Source organism: Pseudoliparis swirei, chromosome 19 (genome assembly GCF_029220125.1).
Source record: "Pseudoliparis swirei isolate HS2019 ecotype Mariana Trench chromosome 19, NWPU_hadal_v1, whole genome shotgun sequence".
Classification (NCBI taxonomy): Eukaryota; Metazoa; Chordata; class Actinopteri; order Perciformes; family Liparidae; genus Pseudoliparis; species Pseudoliparis swirei.
This window is the reverse complement of record NC_079406.1, coordinates 17,688,373-17,710,394: the sequence shown is the minus strand read 5'-3', so window position 1 is coordinate 17,710,394 and position 22,022 is coordinate 17,688,373. Positions and strand designations below refer to the sequence as shown.

The 22,022-nt window shown below is 43.2% G+C and overlaps 1 protein-coding gene across 2 annotated transcripts; it reads right to left on the bottom strand.

The window, feature by feature from the left end:
• On the bottom strand, window positions 1–21,915 carry atg2a (autophagy related 2A). 2 transcript variants are annotated; one of them, XM_056438905.1, is made up of 43 exons: window positions 21,746–21,915; window positions 21,382–21,573; window positions 20,876–21,038; window positions 19,550–19,699; window positions 19,237–19,339; window positions 17,171–17,315; window positions 16,694–16,942; window positions 16,485–16,584; window positions 15,741–15,905; window positions 15,242–15,369; window positions 14,857–14,935; window positions 14,503–14,752; window positions 14,025–14,166; window positions 13,573–13,671; window positions 12,782–12,937; window positions 12,083–12,356; window positions 11,733–11,805; window positions 11,396–11,564; window positions 11,162–11,304; window positions 10,791–10,903; window positions 10,459–10,616; window positions 10,184–10,316; window positions 9,867–10,051; window positions 9,705–9,785; window positions 8,792–8,898; window positions 8,594–8,686; window positions 8,357–8,427; window positions 7,871–7,947; window positions 7,267–7,437; window positions 6,718–6,844; window positions 4,422–4,639; window positions 4,071–4,300; window positions 3,841–3,955; window positions 3,057–3,272; window positions 2,802–2,903; window positions 2,428–2,512; window positions 2,082–2,235; window positions 1,613–1,682; window positions 1,440–1,522; window positions 1,196–1,317; window positions 934–1,088; window positions 705–857; window positions 1–260 (listed from the first exon to the last, which is right to left on the bottom strand). In XM_056438905.1, the coding sequence occupies exons 2-43, from the start codon at window positions 21,550–21,552 to the stop codon at window positions 24–26; spliced, it is 6,015 nt and encodes a 2,004-aa protein (XP_056294880.1). In that variant the 5' UTR covers window positions 21,553–21,573; window positions 21,746–21,915; the 3' UTR covers window positions 1–23. The 2 variants fall into 2 exon arrangements, with proteins under 2 accessions (XP_056294880.1, XP_056294879.1); XM_056438904.1 differs by having other exon boundaries at window positions 21,382–21,613; window positions 21,746–21,914.
• Between the last annotated feature and the right edge of the window lie 107 nt (window positions 21,916–22,022).

The following is a 22,022-nucleotide window of genomic DNA, read 5'->3' as shown; positions in this document are numbered from 1 at the left end:
ACACATACACACACACGTGTTCATCACTCTTGACCATCATCAGTGCGCCACTTCAGGAAGTCCTCCTTCCGGGCATCTGGTTTGATCTGGTTCCGCATGCCACCGAGCAGATTGGAAGTGGCTTCAGATGCCACGATCAATGGTCTGACCACGGTGGGCGGGATTTGCCGCAGGACGCCGCCCACAGCGCCGGGCAGACCCTTCTGTTGGTGGCCGCGGGATGCTACATCGCACAAGGTCTGAGCCGTGTCGATCATACCCTGAAGGGCAGAGAGAGTCCAGGGAGTGATTTAGTGTTTCAGTACATATATGGACATGCATACTTTGTCAATTGATCTATGAATCTATAAAACATCAGAAATAGTTTCAAAGGCCCATAATTCAATTTTTCTTTCAAAAAAATATATTTCCAGTTTAATATAGGAGAAGAAAAGGACATTCGAGTCTAGAAGCAAAACATTTCCGGCATTTTAGCCAGATGAATTACCTACACAATGAATTGTCAAAATGTTTCCAAATACATTCTCAGTCAGTTGTCCTAATTAATCGACTTACCATTTCAGCTCTACATTAGACAACCTGTTTACATGTGCATCACCACTTATTATGACTTTCCTTTCAATCTCCTCCTGTCTCACACAGGCTCATGTGACTGGTTACTTTTGGATTCTTGGTTCTTTAGAAGGGTAAGTTTGGGGACGCACCTCTCTGACGGTGTCGTAAGCCTTGGCCACACCTTCTCGGAGGTCTGCAGGCTGAGCAGCTCTGCGGGGCCGGCTGGAGGGAGCCCGCCCCTTTGTGAAGCGGTTCAGGGGTGGAGTTGGAGACAGGATGTCGTACACTGTCTCTGCTGTGGCCTGTAAGAGAATCAGAGAGACATCAGGCATCACATACTTGAGGCCCTGCACTGAAAACCCTTCACAGACAGAGTACCTGTATGGCCTGCACCAGCCTGTTGCTGAGCTCCAGAGCAGCTGAAGCTGTGGAGGTGCCGAATGATGCTGCCCCCCTCTGGAGACCTCTAATAATGCGCCCATCCTTCCTGTACTGCTCTATAGGCAACCAGAACAGATCCCTCACTCCATGAACTGAAGAAACAAAGAGAGATAGAAAAGAGGGGTTCAAGAAATGAACAAAGAGATCAAATAGGATGAAGAACATGTTAAGCTGTGTGTTAGGAGAAGTGTATACTCACACAGCTGGACAACTGAGTGCATTGGGCCGACACCTCCCAGAAGGCCCGGCAGCTGATTCTTCCTGATGTCAGTCAGCCATTCTGTGACAGCGTACTGGATCACTTTGTCCACTCCGAGGAGACTATAAAGTGTTTATGAAGACAGGTTAGGAAACTCGCAACTGAAAACTGGTTTGCATTTCAAACATGACTCTTTGCACATAAAAACAATGAGATGTGTGCGTATAGAAGTGTGTATGTCTACCCGTGTCTACAGCAGAGCCTCTTCAGCTTCAACTCAGAACAGTTTAATTGGGCTAGACCGATCAGAATCCCTGCAAACGTTCCCTGTGAAAGAATTATTAGCCGGGTCAAATACACAAAAATCCTACATTTTTAAAATATAAATGTTATGCTGAGCTGTTTGTGACCTCTCACCTGTTCAATGACGACATGTTTGCCTTGATAGTCCAGCCAGATAGGCACTTCAGAGGTGAATCGGAACTCACTGAAAATAGCAGGGGTAAAGACCATAATGGAGTAAAATCTTTACTTAGAACCCAGACATTCCAAAACCAGAATTTCTGGAACCAAGACCGACTGGAACCAAGAGGGTTCTAAGTTCAAAGTGGGTTCTATAAAATTTGTAAATGGCTCCAGGATTTAAAGGAATGATGTCATAGAATATTGTGATGTCACAATATCTAGTGGTGTGATGTGCCTTGAACGGTGTGATTTTGAACAGAAGGCACGCTTAAACTCCAAAAAAATCACAGTAAGTTGTGATTATTTTTCCAAACTATATTCCTACAAACATGCGTTATTGTTTGCAACACATTAAATTAATTTTCTCTTAGTTTGTAAAATCAGAATCAGACTTTCACAGAGCATTCTAGCGAATCGGTACCGGAAGTAGATTGGCTGGTCGGAGAGAGAGGTTGAGCCGGCCGAGGAGGAGCTCTGCTCGCTGAAGGTAGTTTCCACCGAAGCTGTGAGGTCAGGATCCAGACCAGCAGCTGACTCTGCCTCATCAGAGGCCTTCTGGGAGGTGTCTGCCCTCACTGAACAATACATGGGGATAAATATATACAAACGAAATGTATAAATGAATCATGCTGCAGTGTATCCATGACACATTGTTTGAAATCTTAATATGTATGACTTTGACAAAAGCCCTTAACGTTAAGTATGAAAGACAACTGATGAAATATCCAGCAAATAATTGTATACAATCATCCTCTGTGGTAGCTCACCTTCAGTTGCAGGGTCCACAGGCAGGTACGGGTTAACAAAGGAAGCTAGATTGCTGAAAAAGTCCTTTAGGAAAAACAGTGCATCCTGATCAAGAGACAGAAAGAAAGGCTGGTTAGATGTGGAAGTAGTTGCATGTTTTCTCCAATCCGATACCCTTCTCGTGCTGGAAGGAATGTGGTCATTTCTGATTGCCATGGTAATATGATAAAACATGTTTGCAATCTGAGTTATATGCTTCTCAGGACTGAACCATTCACAGAAAACTTAGAGTAAGCTCTACTCAGCCACCTTTTGGTGTCACATACTCGACTAATGAAGGTTTTGGATGTAAAAGACTCCACGTTTAGTTTTCTGACTCAGGAGTCGGAGTTACCTGGTCAATGTTCAGTCGAAGAGGCAGCAGGCTGACTCGAAGACAGCACTCGGGTCCACCGAGGCCGGACTCTGGACAAACCTGCAGGGCCTTCACTGTCAGCTACAAAAAGAAAAACACACAATCAATATCATATTCATGAAATAATCACAAATGTGTTTTTAATCAGTTCTCCTGATACAAAAGATGGTATCTCAGTCAGAAAAAAGTCTCCCAGTTTCTGCCCTCCTCATCCCGCCCTCTCAGCGGGCTCACCATGTTGGAGTGGGCTCGGCGAGGCATGCTCTCGCTCGTGTAGAGGTAGAGGAATTTGTTGATTTGTGAGGAGGCCAGTCGGTCTCGGATCTCCAGCTCCTGGACTATGAACACCTGCCTGGAGAGAGGCTGCTCGCCGCCAGGACCAACCCCAACCTGCCCGTCTCCATCCGGCCCCGCTGCTGCCACCGCATAGGACTCGTGCTGGAAGGACACCTGAATGACGAAATGACAAAACAGGGGGAATGTGTTAAAAAATATAGTGTTGGAATATGTTACGGGGGGTTCTGGTCAAGCTGTAAATCGACTGGGAAAATTGAAGCAGTACAGTTTTGTTTCAAGTTGAATTTAAAATAAAAATGTGATTTTTTTGCTGCTTCCTTTGTCACGAGTTAGATGAGAAGATCAATACCACTTAAATAATCTATCTATATATCTAAATATCTATATGATATGTGGAGCCAGTAACTAACTAGTTAGTTAAGCTCGGCATTAAGACTGAAAACAAAGGGAAACAGCCAGTCTGACTCTGTCCAAAGGGAACACAATCTGCCGATAAGAGTGGTATTGATATTGTCGATAAAGAAGCGAATGAACTTATTTCCCAATATGCCGAACTGAAAAACATTTCATGGCTGCATAAATAATTGCAATAAAATATTTGAGTTTATACAAAAGTTCTTTGTCAAATCTCTTCATTATTTGCAACATAAATCTATATTTAAAAAACTAACTGACAACCACTTCTAGTCTTAGTTTCTATACTGTATGTACATATCTATACCTTGGTTAGCTGGATCTCCATCAGCAGTGCGTGCTGTCGCCCGCTGCCTCCAGCCCAGCGCCACGAGTTTTGGGGACGAGAAGGAGCGGCAGAGCGAGAAGGGGACCCACGACCTCTATAGAGAGAGGTCAGAGATCGTGAACGGTTAAAACAAAGAAGATGCAGACCGGTGAAAGATTATCATGACCATTGATGAACATAGTGCATGAGAAACTACATTTGTTTGTTACCGGTTTGTGTGCTGGGCATGTATGGACATGGGCTTGCCACCAAAGTCCTTGCCCCCGTAGAGATGCCAGACCACAGAGATCTCCCGCAGAACCACCCTGCTCTGGGGCACTGGGAAGCGGCTGGGGGCTCTGAGCAGGTCCGAGCTGCCTCGAGGCCTGGAGAAGTGACTCTCCTTCACCTTGATGGGGCCCTGAGACAACACCGTCACCATGGGCTCCCCATCCCTGGGCTGAAACAAATCCCGCATGTGGACATTTTGCGATTAAGCAAACAAATTGTAATTCTTAGAAGAAGCCATGCAATGAGGAAGTGAGCCAATGGGGGACATGAAAGAAAGCAGAGACACTCACGGGAATGCCCATCCCAGGAGCCTCCAAGATGCAGAAGTCATCGTTGGAGCCCTCAGAGCCTTCATCCAACATCACATCTGCCTGTGCCTCTGTTGCTATGGCAACCAGTCCGTCAAGCTCAGAGTCCTCCTCCTGCAGCTCGGAGGGCACGCGCTTCGAAGCTTCACCAGGGAACAAATAGACAGAGACAGGCGAGCCTCTTGGCATGGAAGGGGAACCTGGTAAAAGACATATATTTGTAGGATATGTAAACACAGACACACACATATATATATATATATATATACATACAGTGCATCTGGAAAGTATTCACAGCGCTTCATTTTTTCCACATTTTATGTTACAGCCTTGTTCCAAAATGGATTAAATTCATTATTTTCCTCAACATTCTACACACAAAAACCCATAATGACAAAGTGAAAACTGTTTTTTTGCACATTTGTGCACATTTATTAAAAATAAAGAACGAAAACATAACATGTACATAAGTATTCACAGCCTTTGCTCAATACTTTGTTGAAGCATCTTTGGCAGGAATTACAGCCTCAAGTCTTCTTGGGTATGATTCCACAAGCGTGGCACACCTATTTCTGGGCAGTTTCTCCCATTCTTCTTTGCAGAACCTCTCAAGTTCCATCAGGTTGGATGGGGAGCGTCGGTGCACAGCCATTTTCAGATCTCTCCAGAGATGTTCAATCGGGTTCAAGTCAGGGCTCTGGCTGGGCCACTCCAGGACCTTCACAGAGTTGTCCCGAAGCCACTCCTTTGTTATCTTGGCTGTGTGCTTCGGGTCGTTGTCCTGTTGGAAGATGAACCGTCGCTCCAGTCTGAGGTCCAGAGCGCTTTGGAGCATGTTTTCATCCAGGATGTCTCTGTACATTGCTGCATTCATCTTTCCCTCAATCCTGACTAGTCTCCCAGTTCCTCCCGCTGAAAAACATCCCCACAGCATGATGCTGCCACCACCATGCTTCACTGTAGGGATGGTATTGGCCAGGTGATGAGCAGTGCCTGGTTTCCTCCAGACATGACGCTTGGCATTCAGGCCAAAGAGTTCAATCTTTGTTTCATCAGACCAGAGAATTTTGTTTCTCATGGTCTGAGAGTCCTTCAGGTGCTTTTGTCCAAACTCTAGGCGGGCTGTCATGTGTTTTTACTGAGGAGTGGCTTCCGTCTGGCCACTCTACCAAACAGGCCTGATTTGTGGAGTGCTACAGAGATGGTTGTCCTTCTGGAAGGTTCTCCTCTCTTCATAGAACAACGCTGGAGCTCTGTCAGAGTGACCATCGGGTTCCTGGTCACCTCCCTGACTACGGCCCTTCTCCCCCGATCGCTCAGTCTGGCTGGGCGGCCAACTCTTGGAAGAGTCCTGGTGGTTCCAAACTTCTTCCATGTCTGGATGACGGAGGCCACTGTGCTCATTGGGACTTTCAATGCTGCAGAAATCTTTCTGTACCCTTCGCCAGATCTGTGCCTCGATACAATTCTGTCTCGGAGGTCTATAGATAATTCCTTGAACTTCATGGCTTGGTTTATGCTCTGATATGCACTGTCAACTGTGATACCTTATATAGACAGGTGTGTGCCTTTCTCAATCATGTCCAATCAACTGAATTTAGCACAGGTGGACTCCAATCAAACATCTCAAGGATGATCAGTGGAAACAGGATGCACCTGAGCTAAATGTTGAGTGTCATGGCAAAGGCTGTGAATACTTATGTACATGTTATGTTTTCGTTCATTATTTTCAAACAGATTTGCAAAAATCAGTTTTCACTTTGTCATTATGGGTTGTTGTGTGTAGAATGTTGAGGAAAATAATGAATTTAATCCATTTTGGAATAAGGCTGTAACATAACGAAATGTGGAAAAAGTGAAGCGCTGTGAATACTTTCCGGATGCACTGTATACAACAATGACAAAAAATCTCCTGAGCACATGTGTATGATGCATACAGATAGGATTTTACACCACTGTTATTACATCAGATTTTATTGTTGCATCAGTGAAATCCTGAACAGGGCTTGAGTTTTATGTTTTTCTTCCTTAAAGTTTAGTACATTCAGTCAAAGTGTGACATCACACCTCACCGTTTTGTTTTCATTATGGAAACCAATTAAAATGCATCCGCCCACAGTCCTCCTCCTATATACAAGGAGACTTGTACAAGGAGCCTTGTATATCTGAGACAAGGAGACTTGTACAAGGAGACAAGGAGACTTGTATATAGCAGAATTATACTGAGCTGCATCCTGTTTAGATGCTGAGTTGCATAAAAAAAGAAACTCTTCTGTACCTGGATCTGAACTCTCTTCTCGCTGGCTCTTCTCTGTATCGATTAAGGCATCGGCCAGGTCATACTGGTTGATCTCAGCGGTTTCAGCTGGAGGGCAGGGCGGCACCGACGCAGGACTTTCTGAGAGCTAACAAGACAGAATATTATAGTAGAACATGAAACAATTATATGGCATCTTTATACCACTTTTCAACTCTTATTACACCTACAATTGTACTGATCATATATTTATACACTTCATTAGCATTCTCTTTTTCATATTGCACTTTTACTACCTCTACTTCTGTAAACAAAGCTTATTGTATGTCTGTCTGTCGATCTCTCCCCTGTTGCTCTTGGGTTTCTATATTTTTTTCCAGGTTAAACTTCTTTTTGCTGTGGATAAAAAAAAGCAAACCAAAGATCTCAGGGTATAATAAACGGAGTGTAAAACCCTCTGAAATAATCGATCTCAGTATAAATAAAATTAACTTGAAGTGCTTAACTAGTGTGAGGCTGTTATTCAGTTCTTATCAATTCACAATTCTCCAGTAAATACTTTGGTCTTACTGGTAATTTCTGGCCGGCAATTTCCGTGGGTGAGGTGTGTCGCGGAGGGGGGTGCAGGTCGCCCTGGGAGACGACGTACTGAAGCAGATTAACCAGAGCAGCGCAGGAATCGGCACAGGTATGAAGGTGAACCACATTGTTGGAGCAACGGAGCTCAAAGAGAGGCTGAGACTGAAGAACAAAGAGCAGAAACAATGGAAGCACATTTAAACTAAGAACAGGAGAATCAATCAAGGTGGTGACAGAGAGAGCTGTTATGCATGAGGGAGGAAATACAAATAAATAATTAACAACACTGAATGCTATAAACTAAGAAAACATTGTTACATAACGGACTACAAACTGAACTTCCTGACATGTAGACACCTCGTTCCTGATTGGTTGAAAGGGCGGCCGCATCATGTTTACGGTCGCCTGTTTTTGGTTCCACGTCCAACTGAAAAGTAATCCTAGTCCTTTTTTCTGAAGCTATGATTATAGCTTCTTTCTTCATTATGGCAAAACAAATATTTAAAAACACAGGGCCTGTGCTTGTTAGTAAATCCAACTAAATTATAATGTTGTGTTTACGTTAACATGTTCCCTGGCAGGGACGGTCACTCACCAGCTTGCCCGTATTGCTGCCTTTCCATGTGGTGATGGCGAGCTCCAGCAGGTCGATGTCCAGAAAACACAAATAGTCTGTGTGACCAAAGACACACGGTGGGTTTTATTTACGGAGTGCAGCTCATTTTGACATTGAATATATTTTGAAGTTGCTAATATTACAACTGTATTAGCAGTCAATAGAAGACATCAGTGATTGGAAGATGACCAGTTTTGGAAATAATGTTGTGATGCTCTGTTATTCATCACACTAGTGCTGTTCAGAACGTTTCCCTCGTCCACGGGTAAGGTAACAAACATCCTGACACTTTTGTTTTCACTTATTAGGATTGTCTTTTAATATGTTCCATGAACACACTTAAAAGTCCTCCAACTAGTTGCCAAATAACTCACAATATAAACAGACATGAAGAAACTCGCTAGCCTCACTGTCGAGAAAAAGAGTATTTTCTACAACGTAACACGTAAACATCACACGTCTTACCTCTCCTCAAGTCTACGGTATCGGTCTCACATTTGTCAGAGAGGTAGAGAGCAGAGTCATCCAAGATGAATCTGATCGTAACATAACAAAAACACAACTTAGCCAAAGATCTTACGCCTACATTACATTTCTGAATTATTTGCAGTGCTGATGATTGTTTCAACATCTAAAAGTAAGATTTGTATTATTGTTATATTTAATGGACAATCTTCATGTTCAGCTAGTGGCGACCTGTACCTGAGGTGGAAGGTGGTGGTGTCTACGATGATATTACTAGACAGAGAGAAGGACTCTGTTGTGAACAACATGCGCAGTGGCAGATACAGAGGTCTACAAACAGAAAAACAGAAGATGAAGGTAGAAAAAAAAGGGGAAAAGTATTATGTAAATATAAAGATAAATTGACCACACTTGTTTTGTGGCTATAGTTTATACCTGTAGTCGACAGCACAGGTAGCGAGGTGTGTGTGGAGGACAGTGATGACGGCAGGTGCCGTGTATCCCAGAATGGGATCATCAATCACATCCAGGAAGTCAACCAGCTGGAATAAACAAACAAACAGACTCAGCTGGCAAACCATTTTATATTCTTCCATCAAAATGTATTCAGTGTGGAACAAGGTTTCTATTTTTCTGCACAACCCAAATGATTTAACTGGAAAACAAAACAAAACAAATTGCGATGTCAATAATTACATTTGTTGTATTAAATCAAACTTGACCAGCTCTGATGTAGTAATATACAGTGCTTTTTATCTCTTGGAGCCAGAAAGACATTTAGTACAGGTGGGTTCAGTGATGGAAACAGGTAGAAGTTAGCGGCTACGAGCACAGTCGAGGTATTGTTCCTGGTCCTCTGTGTCCAAGCGCTTTTAATGTGCTTTATTTTCTGGACGGAAACATTTGTGTCTCTTGTGCATCATCAGTCTGTAAAATCCAATACCTTTCAGTGATTTTGTCTTTTACTGTAATCACCCTCAACTCACCCAAAGAAAGGGCCTGAAGGATGCAGCTTGAATCGCAAACAGCACACTACACAATACAATGTAAACTGCACGATATCTTTCTGCTCCACGGCCCTGTGGTCCATTGCTTCTTCAGAGATCAGCATCTCACTCTCTTACTCCACATTCACACACTTTTATTTCTACATTTTCTGAAGTCAAGTGAAGCATGACATTGAAATGCCTAGAGTTTGAATAATAAATATGACTAGAAATGCACAATAGTTTCTAGTGTAAGGAAATCTAGAAGATCTTTCCTGACATGTAGGAAGAGAGAAGACACGGTTCAGACTTCAATCTGAAAGAAGACTTGTTTCTTCTCGCTTCCTTGTCCTGCTTCTCACCTGCTCATGCCAGCTGTGATTAGTCTGCATCATGTAATGTCGCATGGTGGCACCTTGAAGTCGGAGAGCAACGAGGAACTCCTTCAGCGAGAGACAGAAACAAACATTGTTAAATGTCAAACTCGAACCGGCAGCAAAATGAAGCGTTTGAGGAGGACGTACCTTAACACTCCTCTGTGGGTCCAGTGTGATTTTGATGGCTGTGGACAACATCTGTAACTCCCCCTCCTTGCCACTCACACTGCTCACACCCACCTCTGTAGGGTAGATGGTCGGGTCCAAGTGCTTCGGGGGAGTGAAGTTAGGCATCTCCAACCGCTGTGGGATGGGTGTGTTTTTCACTAGTGCTGTGGTGGAGAAGTCAGAAGAGATGATATTCCAGAACAACATTACCATTTTCTATTTATTGTTAAATCTACTTCAAATCATTTAAAAAAGGGAAATATGAACTGTGTTGCAATTAAAATAAGACTGTGTACCTCGATGGTAGAGCTCCACTTTCCTGCTCTCTATACACAGGAAATTGAGATTGGGGTCATTCTGATGCTGTGCCACACTGAATATCTTCCCCTCTTCCAGGTCGAGTACAATTTCCCCATGACTCTGGTCCTCCTGAATCAATGTGATGCAACGGGAACGGTTAAGAAACACAAACATTACTCGATACAAATGGATACAGGTTCAATAATTGGCTCAAGCCAGAGCTGTTTTTGAGTCTTTTGAACCAAGTGAAGTCTCTGGTCACATGGGTCACCTTCTTGTCTGTTCTGGCTTGGAGGCGGCCTTTGCCGATAATCACAGTGAGGGAGAGGAGGCTGAGGTTGTGATTGGGGCGGGGAGCTGACTGCTGTGTCTTTCCAGATGATTCACTGGCCAAGTAGAAGTGAGGCTCGTCCTCTTCTGAATCAGAGTCTACGGCAGAGAGAAAACCTGCGTGATCCGTCTGATTTCATTCATTAATGGAGGAAGAATCATCTTGATATAACGCACTAAAAACGGCTTGATTAATAAAAGATGTTTTAGAGAGCTGGTTGCTTTTATAAATACTAGATGTACATGTCTTTCCACTAAGACAGTCAAACTCACCTCGTCTAAAGGCCGATTTGCAGAGCTGGAACTCGTCATGGTGATGGCGACTTTGGTTGGGGCTGTGGGCTGAGGGGGGAGGGGGCTCCCACATCAACAGATCATTATTGATCCTTTGGGACAAAGGGGTGGGATAGGAACATTAATCTTACTTCAGAGACAGGATTCAAGACCAATATATGGACAAAAGAATAGGAACAAAGCTGTAAGAGGAAGATATTTCTTGACCACGTCTGAGAGTGATGAACTCGCTGTGCAATAAAAAAAACATTTGACAAATGAGAATTTCAAACATCTACCAACTTTTAGGGAATACCTGGAAAATGTTATCTTGGAAAAGAGCCTTCCCACCTGTGCTTCTGTTAATGTACCTGTTGTAGAAGCTCTGGAAGGCCTGTTTGCTGGGAAGGAGGATGTAGGCCAGCGGCAGGTTGATGTCCACCGCACACTGACACTGAGCAACACACTGCGCCTGAAACTGACGCATCTCCTCTGGGTCGGCTGGAATTACCATCTACAACAAGAAAGGAGACGAGACGACGAGGGATGAGTTCGGTCTGGAATCCATCTTGATAAGATGGATGATGAATTGTATGTCAGCGCACCTCCTCAGTCTCAAACATGGTGCGGTTGGAGGAGAACGGGGAGCTGGTCTTGTCGTTGAGTTCACAGTGACTTTCAAAGAAGGCGGCCCCCAGGTCCCTGATGAGGTTCATCCCATCCAGACCTGCAGCCGGGCCCTGAGTTTCACCTCCACGTACACACACGGATATCCTGCTTACAGAAACAGAAAGAACTAATACTGGCTTGTGGTGGAGTACATCATAACAATCTCCACATTTAGATTCCAACTTTGTCTTTGAGAGCTTCGATATTGTAGTGCTAATTTCAAGCAGATTGTAATTTATAGTTTGAAATATTCTCATAATCTCCACTACTAACCTCGGCAGAGAGTCGCTGTTCTTCTTTACTCTGATACAGGGGAAAGAGCCGCCCTCCCAGCCCTCGTAAGACCCTGGTGAGACACAACAGGTCTGCTTCATATAGAGATAGACATAAGGCATTTTAAACTGCATAAAAGAGTTGCTTCTCCATCTTTTAACAATAAATTGTGTTCTACAGGACAACATGCTACAAATGCAACAGCAAATTCTAACAGAGCGTCAGTTTTTCTCACATTCGTATGAGGCGTTTGTACAATTTACAGTTTTTAATCTATGGTTTTAACTTGCAGTCAGACGCGATACCAAATCCAACAACTGGCTACTGCTTCGGGTTGTGCGTGTTCCCACCGTGCAGGTCGGTGAAGGAGGCCTCCAGCAGCTGGGTAAGACACGGCGCCCACGGCTGTCCTGGGGCAGTCTGCTCGCTCTGGAGGTCCGGGGCCTCCTGGTGCTTCAGCTCCAGCTGACTCAGCTCAAGCACCAGGGTCTCCTGCCGCACTGCCCTCTGGGACGACGGTCGACGCTTAGGGAGGGGCCGCAGGTCAGGTATGGGGAAACGAAGCCTCAGGATGGCGTGAGGGGAGAGGAGGGTGAAGGAGGAGCACAGCTCGCTGCTCTGGGTCTGGGGAGAGAAAGTGAGATGGATGGATTTTAGGAGCCGACTCAGTCACAGAGTTGCAGACAGTAGTCAGTTGTATTCATCACTGTTGAAGCTCTACGAGCTGCTTCAGGGCAATCTGAAGACGAGTGAAAAAGTTCTTATGTATTATTAATTTTGTTCATGTATGTATGTGTCATCACAAATATGATTGTTTTTATGAGATTACCTTTCAAAGCTTATTCCAAAACACATTTGTCTACCTCCCGTGTCCCCTTGGGTTGCTGTGAAGAGGTTTGATGCATCTCTTCTAGACGCAGTGTTTTCTGGCATGTGTTTTAATGAGGTTATGGGCTATTGCGTTTGCTAGTAGATCTACTATGTTTAGGGATTGTTCTTTGTGTAAAAAGACCTTTATGATGATTAAATAAATGTATGTGGGGTTCCACCTGCATGAGTCCAGGTCCAGCCGTATGTGTGGGACAGTGGCTGAAGGCTTTGCTCAACTTCCCAAGGCGACTGAGGATGTCCAGGTCCAGCTCAGTGCTCAGCTCTGCCAGCTCCACCCGCACTACACTGTCCCGCTGCACCACCCGCTGCTTACCCTACCAACACACACACGTTAAAGGATAGACTGACGTATCTGTTCACGTCATAATACAGAAAGAGTTATTTTTGATGACATTTGTCTAACTACAGAAGCAATAACCTGATAAACTGTTTGAATACATCTGATTAGAAGTTTGAACTTCCTCATTTAAAAGAAAACAAATACTCTCATACGTGCCAAGATGTATGCCATATGCACTAATGCAGCCAAAATTAGCCAAACATTTTCAATTTTTGAAATAATTAAAAAAGTCCCCATTGATGCATAAGAGACATTTAATACTGATAAATATTGCGACATATAGGTTTTTGGAAAGATATTTCCAAAGAGTTTAAAATACACGATCAACATTCCATTAAAAAAAATATCATGTAACTTCATAACTATAAGAGTATCATGAAAGAACATGTTGATCATCTTGTTTAGAGTTTTTTTCTATAGTCTTTAATTAATCCAGTTTTTCTCAGCGGTTAAAACATTGTCAGTGCAGCACATTTTGTTCACTGAAATGTAAGGCACTGCCTATTCAAACACATCTGAAGTGAATCAAAACAAATACCATTTAATGTAAATCTGAAAAGCTTAGCAGGCACATATCAAGTCAGAGTGTGTGTGTGTATAAATGCATACTTTACGCAGGTGTTTTTCGGTGAGGCTGTAGTGGAGTTGGGCACATGGTCTGGCTGCAGCTCCAATAGTGAACAGACCAGCTTTCTGGAACTGAAGCAACTGGAAGAAAACACACACAGACACAGTGTCCTCAAGTCCTCCTTATCAGTCTGAAAAGACTAAAAAACCTAAACGAGTTTTAGAAAACAGTTACATTTAGTTGGAAGTAACTTTAGTCAGAAAAATCGTATCACATCACAATTCCAAGTGATTTATTAAAGTCTTTCCAACATGACAATTAACCAGCTTAATGCACTGTGACATACTCAGATGTTAGATCTTATAATGACCGCACGTGATCACTTACTGTTTGATATTGGTCACATTGAAAATACAATGACGAAGGTGTAAAGTGTAAACACAGCTACACGGTGAGCTTCAGGCACTCGCAGACAGACAAAGAGATGTTCTACCTCACTGTACTGAGGCGCTCCGTCCTCCCAGAGGCTCTCTAACAGTTCTAGTCTGCTGAAGGAAAGGTCAGAGGTCATGGCCCGACTGTGGCGTCTTCCGCTCCGCATCTCACAAGCAACCTGTACTGCTGCTCCGGTCACTCTATGAGAGATGACAGGGCAAATCAGAATTAGAAGAAAACATTCAGACATGCACCACATACCTCAAACTTCCAGGCTATCCAACTTCATCACAGTTCATCGTATTTCAGAAAGTATATTTTCTAATTTAGCAGCTTATTGAGAAAGGGAACTTCAACATTATTGTCAACTGAATCTTCTCTGAACTTCCACAAACCCAAAGCAAAAACACTACACACCCAAAATAAAGTACCTTCCTATCTGTAATTGTTGTAAAAGGATTTTCTTGTAAGTGTGAAGCTATCGCCGCCCAACATAAAACTCAGTAAAGACAAAATATGCATCTGTGTTCCTCTACCTGAGGTGAGAGTGTGGGCAGGCCTTGGCAAAGCTGCCTCTCAGATGGTGAAAGTCTCGCTCACTAAACATGCTGTCCTTGAAGAAGGCCAGCTCCCGGAAGAACACCTGAGACACCTGAGCCAATGAGGAGCCTCCGTCAGGCGTAGAGGGCGGGTCCTCCTGTAGGAGGGTTAGGGTGAGCCCACCAAGAGTCAGACGCAACAAAGCATCAGGCTTCAGCTGCTCGGCCTGGCCGCTGTGTGACCGTCCTGAAAAGAAGAAGAGGTTTTTTTAAGGACACACTTCTGTGTGGAAATTCTGTCAAGAAGGTCAAACACTTGCGTAAAGTGGAAAGAGAGCGTAGTGATTTTACCTCTGGTCCGGCTGCTTGCCTGGGGGAGACTCGACAGGCAGCCTGCTCCAGGATACCTCCTGGGACCGCTCGCCATGCCCTGGCAGGGAATATTAAAGTGGATATCAGACTACTGCTGATTTCATTGGTACAGTTACAACTTCTCGCTCTATGTTTGTAAGAAAAGAGAGAGCTCACATCATGAAAATATATCTTGTGTTAATAATAATAATAACAACTTTATTTATATAGCACATTTAAAAATAGAGTTTACACGGTGCTTTACCGAGAATCAAGGCAAAACAAATGGAATGGTAAAATACAAATACAAAATAAAGAACAATAGGCAAAATAAATGAGGGGAACCAAAGAACTGTATAAACACTCACTCACTCACTCACTCTACCTGTGCAGGCTGTGTGAAGCTGGACAGACTGTGCGTGGAGGACTCCATATCGCTGTCTGACAACTCGCTGCCAGAGCGCACAGACGTCCCACTACTGGTCATTCCAGGACCCATGGAGAAAAACATATCTGCAGGTAATAACAAAAATAGATTTGTAAATGTTAAATACTGCAATGTAAACAAACTTCAGGGAATATTGCTGCAAGATCAGCACTCTTCATATTTATCATGCGAGGTTCACACCACCACGGTTCCTCATTGAACCGACAGCCCAAAGCAACCTCTGTCTTTGCGTTTCATACAGCCTGCCTAAAGGCAGATTTCCTATACATTAATAATGCTGTATACCTACATATTATACTATATTAATGCTGGATATGTCTTTTAAAAGAGGGGACATGTTTACCCACAGGCTGACATGGTTGCAAACTACATGGTTTTAGGAGCAGCCTGCCGAGGTTGTGATGCATCTCAGACAGACCTGAGCTGCCATATGTACCTCCATTCTCCATGCCGGTGATGAAGGGCTCCAGGTGGGCCTCAGTTTCCCACTCCCTGTCTCTGGGACTGGAGCCCAGCTGCTTGCTGAGGTCATCCTCAATCAAACGCAGGTCGTCTGAGTCCAACGGACGACTGAGTGCTCCGCCACACTTAGTCTCGATCTCTGGTGAGAAGAAAGAGAAACAGATTCATGAATGAATTTGTGAGAGCGAAAGAGATCGAGGTTGAGTGTGACCTAATATTTACATGTATGAGGTATCCACAGAAGTCTGTGACCTTACCCTCTTGCTCTGAACTACAGAGGAGACAACACAGGCTTATTGTCTGACTTTTATATCAAGTATCGCTTAAGGCACCCGTTTACCTCATGGTTACTAATACATTTCTTAATAGATTAGTGGTTTTATTTTGAGTGCATGCATGAATGTCAGTATCATTTGTACATTTTACTCACCATCAAGATGGAGGAACACATATTTCTGGACAGAAAACTAATCTCAATGCTAAAGTAGATTTAATTATAATTTATTCATGTGATCATAACAGGCCCCACTGTAACCTGAAGACGACTATCTTGTTTCATGTCATAATCACCATGTCACATTGAACATAACGTGTAATGTAAATCAGATCCAGGAGCCATTAAAGCATCAAATTAACACGCAGAGCATTCAATGGCAAGAGTCAGGTTCAACCCGGGTGATTGGTGCATGTGTATCACAATGGCCGTGTCTCACTGTACCTGTGTCTATGCAGAGGGCCGACAGCAGGTCTGTCAGATGGGTTATTTGATCCGGAGACAGCAGCATGTGGACACAGCCCACCTTCCCCTCCAACTCCAACTGACCAACAGAGAGAGAGAGAGAGACCAGATACGGCAGTTAATATGACCGTATAATCCTTCAGGATGTTACAGTATGCAGACATGAGCACACACACAACCGCACACACCTTTGGTCCAGGCAGCATGTCGTCCTGTTTGATTTTGACGGTGGTCTCAATGAAACCAGGACAGCTTCCTATGAGCAGTGGCTGGGAAGCAGGGCAAGGAGGGGATTTCAAAGGCTTTCGCTCATCATCTTCCTCCTCCTCATCTTCTTGTTGTACATCTTCTTCCTCCTTCTCCTTCATCTCTTCTTCTTCTTCTTCTTCTTCTTCACTAGCCATGGCTGATTCAGGATGTTTCTCCTCATGAGGACCCTAAGAAATGAGGAGATGACAAAGAGTTTATCCACCTGGATTGCACATACTGTGGTGCAGAATGCAGTGAAATGTTTTTTAGAAGTATTATTTGTTATAAGTTAGCTTCATCTTTTATGATCCTGGTAATAAGTGAAGACATAAAAAGGTATACAAATACTGATATACATTTAAAAAAAAGTAGATACAAAGATGACACGTGAAGAAGAGCCGTTAAGTCTCCATCACCTGCGCTGTGCCGTTGCTGTCGTAGAACAGCTGAACGGCGCTCAGCTGGAGGATCTTGTGCAGGAAGGACGGCGGCTGGTGGATGTCCACAGGCACGGTGGTCTGGCTGGCTGGATCCCGCACAGCCTCGTCAAAGTACTCCAGCCTGGAAGACGTGCAAACAAACACTCATTATTTCGTTCCATAACAGAAAGCAAACAAATTGGTTTCCTGTAATGTGGTTTATATTATGATAACAGGACCATTGTAAGGCACTAATTGCATGGTTTTGAAAATGAATACACCCGACAAAAGAATATTGATCGGCACAAGCGGCACTTAATATTTTGTAGTTGTGTTTCTGAAGTACAGTTCTGCTGTCAGTCCGTTGGTCTCAGATGATTAAATAGCACCCTGTTTAATAAACTCGAACAATTAAACCTGCTTCACGGCACTCAAATCAGTTGTTCTGTTAAAAACCAAGCATTTGAGATGACAGGGCCTTCTGGTCACTGACCCTAGACCAACACAGCAATCCTGAGCAGCTTTGTCAACAAGCCACAAAAACACTGGGTTCAACAGTAGAAATTGGCAACACAGTCATGGGACATGTGGCACCAGTGGAAATACACACAGAAAACCAGTCGTGGATACCTGGCAATTAATTAAATAAGTGGGTAGTTGGGGATGATAGCCAATATGCTGTTAACTTGCAATTTTAGCTTTAATAATACTGTCACATGAGCAATATTTGGCCATTTGATTTGGGACCTGATCACTGCAGTTGAAATGGAGTAAAGTACTTCAAATCATTGAGAACACACTTGCTTTCAATGAATGACACCTTAAGAACAGCCCGCAGTTAGAGGCAGATAAAAGCCTGTTACAGAATGACCTCGTCAATACTGACCCTGTTTAAGACGAGCTTCACACTGAGGCGTCTGAAAATACAAGGCCAAGGAGAGCACGTTTATAACTGAGCAGAGGCCTTTTCTCCTGATCTGCTGTTGAGCAGAAAGAAGATGAAACTTAATTAGTGCCTTTCGTTTGACTTTCCCTCTCCTCTGACTGCAATACAAGTGCCGATGTGAAAGAGTTGCACTATTACTGATCACAGAGACACAGACACTGAGTGATACAAAAAGAAGAAGAAAAAAAGAATTGGCGCTGTGGGTAGAAAATTAGGATGCTTTTATTTGTATGACAGAAAAGATTTAGAAAGTTATGCAGAATACTATGTTTGAGCTCTTCTTTGTTTTTGTCACCAACAGTCCTTCAGCTCAACAGGATCTGTGCTAGACTTTTATGTCTTTATGATCATGGCCCATTTATAAGAACACTTGCTCACACTTGTACTTTAACGAAATGGCCCACTTGACTGTTTCTCACTCGTTTCAACAGGGACTAAATGAGGAGTGGTTTTGTTTTCAGAAGTGAGAACCAAGGATGCACCAATACAAACATATAGTTTCAATTCATGCACAGCATGAATACATCCCAATGTTGCAACTTTAAAAAAAAATTCAATCCCCCCTTATGGTTCAGGCCTCAAAAGACAAAAAAAAAAACACTGGTCATGTCTTAATTAAAGAAAACCGAGCAGAAATGAAGATAAGATGGTGACTTTTTTTTTTTTTTAAAGATCCCAGTTATACCAGGAAGCTCTTTTCTAAGTGATCCTTCCACACCTTAACTATCAAGAGTGATCAAAGGTAATGATTGAAGTAGCTTTGTAGCTCAGTGTACAATATGTTCTTTTGGAGAACAAATTAAGGGAGTCTTCTGAGTTGAACCTAAGTAATCATTTCTCTAATTTCTCAAGTATTAAAAGCCACTTAAAAAGGTAAACTTTTCTATACATATCATCACCAAATGACCTGTAGAAGTGACCTCTTACGTTGCATTATGGCAGAAAAACAGTACCATAAGTCATGTGTTTCTGGATGTTCCCATTACTATTTTGAAATGAAAAAAATTAAACCTAAAGGACAAACATCATGAAGGAGGAACAATAATCAATAAAATACTCTTCTGGTTCTCCTTCGCAGCTCATTTCATTAACGTGAATCTTGAAAAGGCAGACATACCGTTTGATGTGCACCTCTAAGGCAACGCCTGTTTCCAGGTCCAGGGGCTGGTGCTCGATGCGAACGATAGTGTCTATGAAGGTGACTTTAATACGACGAAGGACTGCAAACACAGATGAGATGAGAGACATCCAAAGGTTCATCAGCACTGACCTTTCAAATCATCTCTTCTTAGTGTCAGATTGGGTTTTTGATTGGGGAAATATTCTCAGTAATACTGTAAGAGTGCACATTATTTCTGGAGGAAACTGACGTAAGCATGTTCCCCCTGTGAGCTCTTCACAAAGAGAGGACGCGCACAGCTTCGACTCACCTGTCTCAATGGTTTGTGCAAACATCTCAAGCCCTTCCAGCTGGGCAGGCGGCTCCTCGGACGCTTCAGGGGGGTCCTTCAGGCACTCCTGAGCCAGCTGCATGCTGGAGGTCATGCTTGATGACCAGCCTTGGGAGTCCCAACCCCCACCTGAGTGCAAACAAAATCCCATGGAACTCAGACATAGTGGAGGTGAGTCTGTAGAGATGAGTAAACTCCTTAAAACGGGACTTGAAATGAACTTTTTACACATAAAGATCCAAGTTGGACCCCCTGAGCTTTCTGCCAAATTTGATAACTCGTTTGACAAGAAATTAATCAATTATTAAAATAGCTTGATGATGTATTGTTTCGTTTATTTTTTTAAGCTTAATTGCAACAAAAAAATCAAATGCTACTAATCCAAGAATTCCAATGACTCACACTTATGGATTTCCGTACGTTTTTCCTCGACAGTTAAGTACATTTTTTTAAGGTTACTCCAACAAAACAACAGACTTGATCGCCAGCCCTTTGCATTATTTTCTGACATTTTATTAGGAAGAAAAACATGAATCGATTTATTTAGAAAATAATCAGCAAGAGTTAGAGCATTGGTTTGAATAAAAAGCATTTAAAGTCTTGTCGTGAAATGATCTCGCCTGGATCCTCACTCACATCCTGATGACACGTATACTCTCAGAATTAGAAAATTGTGAATAATTGTCTTTTTTTCTTTTAATGCAATAAAAAAAAAAAAAAAAAAAACATCATTCATGATCATTACAAATCAACGAAATATAAAAGCCTTTTATTCTTTTTAATATTGCTGATTATGGAGCAGCTAGAAAAACTCTAAATCCTATCTCATAAAATTTTAATATTTCCTCAGACCAAGTAAAAAAACAGCTGAGGTTTGTCAAGGGCTCAGAAACCCCTTGCAGTGTTTTGTGTTAAAGACAAATCAAGTGATTTTTTTTTATTACTTTAATAGTACTTTTTCATGATATTCTAATATTTAGAGATTTTGGATTTTTTGTTTTTGAGTTTCTGTAGTCATAAAATAATTAAAAAAAAAAATAAAGGCAAAATATATCAGTTGATTTGTAAATGATCCAGAATGACATTTTTGTTTTTTTAATTGCATTACAGAAAATAAAGAACTTCATCACAATATTCTAATTTTCTGAGACAGTCCTGTATATCGCCTGCATAACCACCATACTTGTCAAACTGAGACTACATGGGCAGATCTTATAACCCCTGGAAGGTCCCCTCACTCAACCTGAGGCTGCCTGATGGACGTTAAGAGTCCCAATTGGAAGACTTGTTTTCAAGGGAACTTACTGGTTCGGTACTTCGGTCGACATGTTATCTGAAGACCAGACACTTCTAAGGTGCAGTGATCTGTCAGGAGAGCTTGCCAGGGGATGGTCACTGTTATGCTGCTCACAAAGCCATCCACTATCTCCAGAGGAGCCCCGAGAGTCTCCAACAGCTCGTTGACCGCCTGGAGGAGAGAAGAAGCAGTCAATAAGAAATGTAAATAACTGTTTTCCTATTTAATCATCACTCTGTGTGAAGACCTATGAGGCAAAGGAAGAGGGGAATATATACTGCATCTATTCGGAATGCTAAAGACTCTATGGAGAGGTGCCGTTGATCTGGTCAGGTTATGTGATGCGTTTCCTAGAACTGCAATTCCTCGAAGATATGCGAGCCCGGCTCCGAGCATGACGAGATTGTTGTTGAACTCGAGTGAGAGTTACGAAACAGCCGAGGGTGCACAAGCCCGACAACAACACAGTGTGGCTTGTGGCGTTGACAGCTATAGCTATCTGATAAAAACTCACCCAGACATCGAGGTTGATTTCCTTGATGACACCGCTGCCGTTGTAAAGGTCCAGGCCGAGCTGTTCCAGGCTCAGTCGTTCCTGCAGAAAGTGACCGAGGTAGTGCTGTAAGAGGTACCGACAGGCCCGCTTCTTGATTGAGCCTGGCCAGGGGAAGAGCCAGGGAGACATGGGGCCCGAGGGAGCGAAGAGCTGGCGGAGGAGAACGAGTTTGACTACAGTCCGCTGGCAACTGCATAACAGAGAAACAGGCAGTGAGCCACGGCTAGCTGCAGGGGGCTAAGGAAGGGGCAGACCGCAACTGTAGTTCTCCCCAAGCCTTCACACAACACAGAAATCCTTTGTCAGGACCGACGAGACTCACCCGCTCCGCGACGAGACGCTACAACTGTTTCTGGCCGACAAGGCTCATATTTTCCCTGCATTTGTGTCGAACTGGAGCCGCAGGTTCTGTTGGTGCGTATCTCTCGTTTCAGGGTTGTTTATTGTTATCGTACGCTAACTGATGGTATGGTGAGCGTACGAGCGTGACGCGTCATCGTGACGACAGGCCAATACCCCGGAAGAGACACGACACCACCCGAGCGCCATCTTTGTAAGGTTGTTTTGTATGAGGTAAACCGGAAATAGAATACATATTA

Excerpts from the sequence above, each read along its gene's own strand:
- atg2a (XM_056438905.1), bottom strand. The coding sequence starts at position 21,552 with ATGTCTCCCTGGCTCTTCCCCTGGCCAGGCTCAATCAAGAAGCGGGCC. Across the intron at positions 16,585-16,693 it reads ACATGCTGCCTGGACCAAAG|TTGGAGTTGGAGGGGAAGGT; the intron begins GTGTGTGCGGTT and ends TCTGTTGGTCAG. Across the intron at positions 261-704 it reads CTTACGACACCGTCAGAGAG|GGTATGATCGACACGGCTCA; the intron begins GTGCGTCCCCAA and ends TCTGCCCTTCAG.